At 39.2% G+C, this 3,900-nt stretch overlaps 1 protein-coding gene across 1 annotated transcript; it reads right to left on the bottom strand.

The window, feature by feature from the left end:
- Positions 1-536: 536 nt before the first annotated feature.
- On the bottom strand, positions 537-3,652 carry LOC120445877. The gene is made up of 3 exons (XM_039626522.2): positions 3,372-3,652; positions 1,508-1,878; positions 537-1,429 (listed from the first exon to the last, which is right to left on the bottom strand). The coding sequence occupies exons 1-3, from the start codon at positions 3,395-3,397 to the stop codon at positions 1,272-1,274; spliced, it is 555 nt and encodes a 184-aa protein (XP_039482456.1). The 5' UTR covers positions 3,398-3,652; the 3' UTR covers positions 537-1,271.
- Between the last annotated feature and the right edge of the window lie 248 nt (positions 3,653-3,900).

The raw sequence follows: 3,900 nt of genomic DNA, 5'->3' as shown, positions 1-3,900 counted from the left end.
TGTATGTTTAAGAAAATAAAAAGAATTTTACAAATTTTAAAAACTGCTGACCGGAGCGAAATGCGAATAGTAGCTCTCTTTAATGTTCTGTTTAAAAATTTGTCAACAAAACTGTACTATCTCTAGGAAAGCTTTTATAGCTTTCTTTTTCTATTTCTCTAAAATTTCAAATAATTCAATTAACCCCCACAGGATTTCTAGCAAGAGCTGTTATTTTGGGCGAATACAAATATGCTGAAATTAATAAAAGTTACAGTACGTTTAATTTCTCATTTCATTTATTTTTTTGATAATCTGGAATTTTGTGTTTGCTAAATGTTGGATTGGCTGGCCATTACCTATCTTTGTCTGGATTCTTTTTTATCTATACCGTTATATCAACATTGTAAAGTAAAAAGAATTTCGTCGCAGACTATTTCGTTGGCTAAGACAATTAAATGAAAAGTAACTGGGAATGCAAATAAATAGGTACCTTGAATACAAATAAAAAAGTTACAGTTCGAAAACATTTTAAAAATGATAATTTTAAAAGTGACTTTGAATTAAATAGTTTTTCTTTTTTATTGTTTCTATGTTGTATTCCTTTTTTTTTAGCCGGTTGGCATACATTTCTGGGGTTTTGCTGGCAGTTTTTTGTATATTTTACTGAATTTGTAATTTTACTTGTTCGATATAAATATTAATACTCAAATACTCAAAATTGGGTACGGTTGTAAAATTAAAAATTCTAAAAGATTACGTAATTTATTTTGCCTTTAATGTTTTGATGTTTTCTTAATTAAAGATTTTGTTTGCAATTTGTTTCATTCGCTTCGTATTTTTTTACAATTAAATTTGACGCTTTTTGTTTACAACTTTTATTCTTAAAACATAGAGGGTCTCGCATCTTAATTTTGCTTAACTTGTTCTCTTAATCCTTCGCTTTATATATATATACTTTGCTTTAAAGTTATGATTTTAAGTAAGTTTTTATATGGTAATGGATTTTTTTGTTTTTTTCGTTTGTTGCCGTTATTGTTGGTTGGTAGGTTGTTTGTTAGTAGAGACAGAGAGAATCGGTACGCTATAAAACTACGGTCCCATTGCAGGATTGGAGAATTGCTCCCGCCACCCAAGCAGCCACCCACGTATCACCCGCTCACAAGAGCGGAGGATGGATACGGTGCGGGTTCCTGGCGGTAGAACCGTAATTTGTGTGATTTGCTTTTTTGTTGTGTTAGTAAGTATTTAATAAGTAGATTACTGAGTGTACTGCTCCGCTGGCGAATCCCTTAGGCGGCCACTTCGCTAGCCTCGGCCCCGTTCTGCACCTCATCTTTTGTGCTGGACTCGTCAAGCTTCGCCTTTTTCTCCGGCGTGGCGACAGACTCGTCGGCCTTGGCTGCAGCCTCATCCACCTTCCGCTTTACAGCCTCAATGGCGGGAGCGTCTGTAGGGCCAGAGTAAAAAAGGAATAATAAGAACGTACGTAAGCGTGGAAATTCGTCAGGCATTGATATCTACATACCTGTTGAGTCACCGTTAGTGACCTCCACGGAGCCATTCTCAACAGCAGGTAGAACTGCTTCGCTGCTCTCTTTCTTGGTCTCCTCCCCATCGGCTGCGGAATCCTCCTTTTTATCCTCTTTCTTCTCATCCTTATCGTCAGCGATAGAAGCAGTAGGCTCGGTCGCCTTTTCACCATCGACTACATCGGCGGCCTCGGTCGCGGTGCTGTCAGCGGCCCCGGCTCCGTTTTCCTTGGTTACGCTCTCCTCTTCGGCGGCACCGTTTTCTGTGGTGGTTGTCTTCTCAACTGCTACCTCCTCGGCGACCACTGCATCTTTCTTCACAGCATCGACTTCCTCAGCTGCGACCTTCTCGACGACAGGGGTCTCACTGATGGTTATAATTAAGATAAAAGTCAATATGCAGCTAAATTTTTTACGAAGGAGGGCGAAAATGTGCTTTGTTCTCTGAGTAGTTAATAAACCAAAAAATTATTTAAAAAATAAACTAAGGAATAAATGTATGCACTTATGTACATGCATACTTGGGTTACATATTTAGAATTCAACTAGAATTGCCAAAATTATTTTCTATACTGTCAGTGTTCTTGTATAAAAGAATATTATTTCAGCAGACTACAAAATGCTTGAACATTTCCACTGTAGCGTCGGTAATGTTTCTGTTTTCATCCCCCACTCGCTTTATAAGAGCCACAGGATAAAAATAAAGATCCATTGCTACATCTGCCGTCTCTATGCAAAATAGAAGCAACAACTCGGGCAAGCTGCGCCCCTTAATGAACACCAAAAAGTGCGATAAGCCTGGCGGCACGCTCTTTTTCATATAAATGGCATCAGTGTTCATGTGTTATTTTAGTGCTCTCTACAAAAAGATGAGAACAGGGTAGCATTAAAAAGATGCTTTCAGACGTGCAAAATGAAAAGCGAGACCCGTTTAAACTAAAACGAACAAAGAGAGAAAAAAACCAGTTTTTATGCGACTAATGTCCATATAGTCGTTTCTCTCGCACGCATCGGATACTAGCAATCTGAGGTAAATGGAGTTTGATAGGCGAAGCGTGGCCAAGTAACTAAGCTAAATGACAAAAATAACGGTCAAATCGAATTAAACAGTAACGGCATACAAATACGCACTGGTCTAAGTGCAACCATCTCCTTTCAAAGAAAGCCGGAACAGCCAAAGGATAGAGGCAAAGATTTACCGGTGTTTTTCTCTGTTTTTCTTCCAAGCAGCATCATAAAAAAATCACTAAGAAAAAATATACTAAATGAAATATTTTTCAAGGAGACAGCAAGAGAATATTTTTGCCGATGACAAACCACCAGCTATAAATGTACAAAATTGTACTTTTAATTCCAAGCATCGAGCTTTAAGCTATCAAACGCGTGTGAAGGTCTGGTGAGGAAATAATCCAATGCTAAGGCAACAGCAGAGGTAGCAAAGATAGTTGAAATTAAACAGCATAAAAAAAGAGCGGCAACTTGAACACACACGCGCATACACATACTTATACATTTTTGCGCATTTAACTTGCCGTCCGCACATACAGTCAACGCATTACTCCGACAGGCACACACAAATAATTCGTCGTTGCCGTTTGCCGGCCGGAGAATGAGCGAGAAGGCATCATGACGCCGCGCCAAATTAAACGGCGTCGGTTTTTGCGCGCACACCGCTGTGCCTTGTGCGGGAACGAGATAACTACATTAGTGCCAAAAGCGGTTTGCGTATATAGACACAGAATTCAAACGAAAATTTTTCCAAATCGTTGCGGCGAATAACATTTATATTTGCGAAATTCGGTACAAGACCATTGCTTTAACAAAATCCACAAGCACCCGAAATTAAGGCTAAGTACTCACTTTTTTTGATCAGCCACATCAGCCATTTTGAATTACTGTTGGATTTTACTTTTCGAAGGCGAAGCAAGGAAACAAGTTGTAATTGAGGGATTTGGTATCACCAAGCACGACTCGAATATCAGTAAAAAATGTAAAAGAACTGCTGAACTTTAAAATTTATTGCAAACGCAGTTTCCTCTTTAGTAGCTTTGTTGAGAAAGTCGCTGGGTTGCTGGAGTTTTTGCCGTACGAGTAAGAAAGTCCACACAGTCACAAAGAAAAACGCCGAATGAGAGAGCAAAGAGCGTCGGCCCGGCTTTTAAAGCGGCGCGCTCTAGTGTTGGTAGACGTCGGTACTCTGCTCGCGATAGTTCTGCCGCCGGCTACGTAGTTTCTCTAAAATTTCGAGTGGATAGGTATGACATCGATAGATTTGCATGAAACATTCAGCTGCTTTTGTTGTTGGTATTGCTTCACATTTCATTGTTGCCGCAGACTCTTTTTTATAAAAGCTTTCTGAGCTTTCGATGTGTGCTTTGGCGTTTGCCAA

This window comes from Drosophila santomea, chromosome 2R (assembly GCF_016746245.2).
Source record: "Drosophila santomea strain STO CAGO 1482 chromosome 2R, Prin_Dsan_1.1, whole genome shotgun sequence".
Classification (NCBI taxonomy): domain Eukaryota; kingdom Metazoa; phylum Arthropoda; class Insecta; order Diptera; family Drosophilidae; genus Drosophila; species Drosophila santomea.
Note: the sequence above shows the minus strand (reverse complement) of the source record. Positions and strands in the feature narration are given on the sequence as shown.

Coding starts and splice junctions, on each gene's coding strand:
- LOC120445877 (XM_039626522.2), bottom strand. CDS start 3,397: ATGGCTGATGTGGCTGATCAAAAAAA. Junction 1,879..3,371: donor GATGTGGCTGATCAAAAAAA/GTGAGTACTTAG, acceptor TATAACCATCAG/TGAGACCCCTGTCGTCGAGA. Junction 1,430..1,507: donor CACTAACGGTGACTCAACAG/GTATGTAGATAT, acceptor CTGGCCCTACAG/ACGCTCCCGCCATTGAGGCT.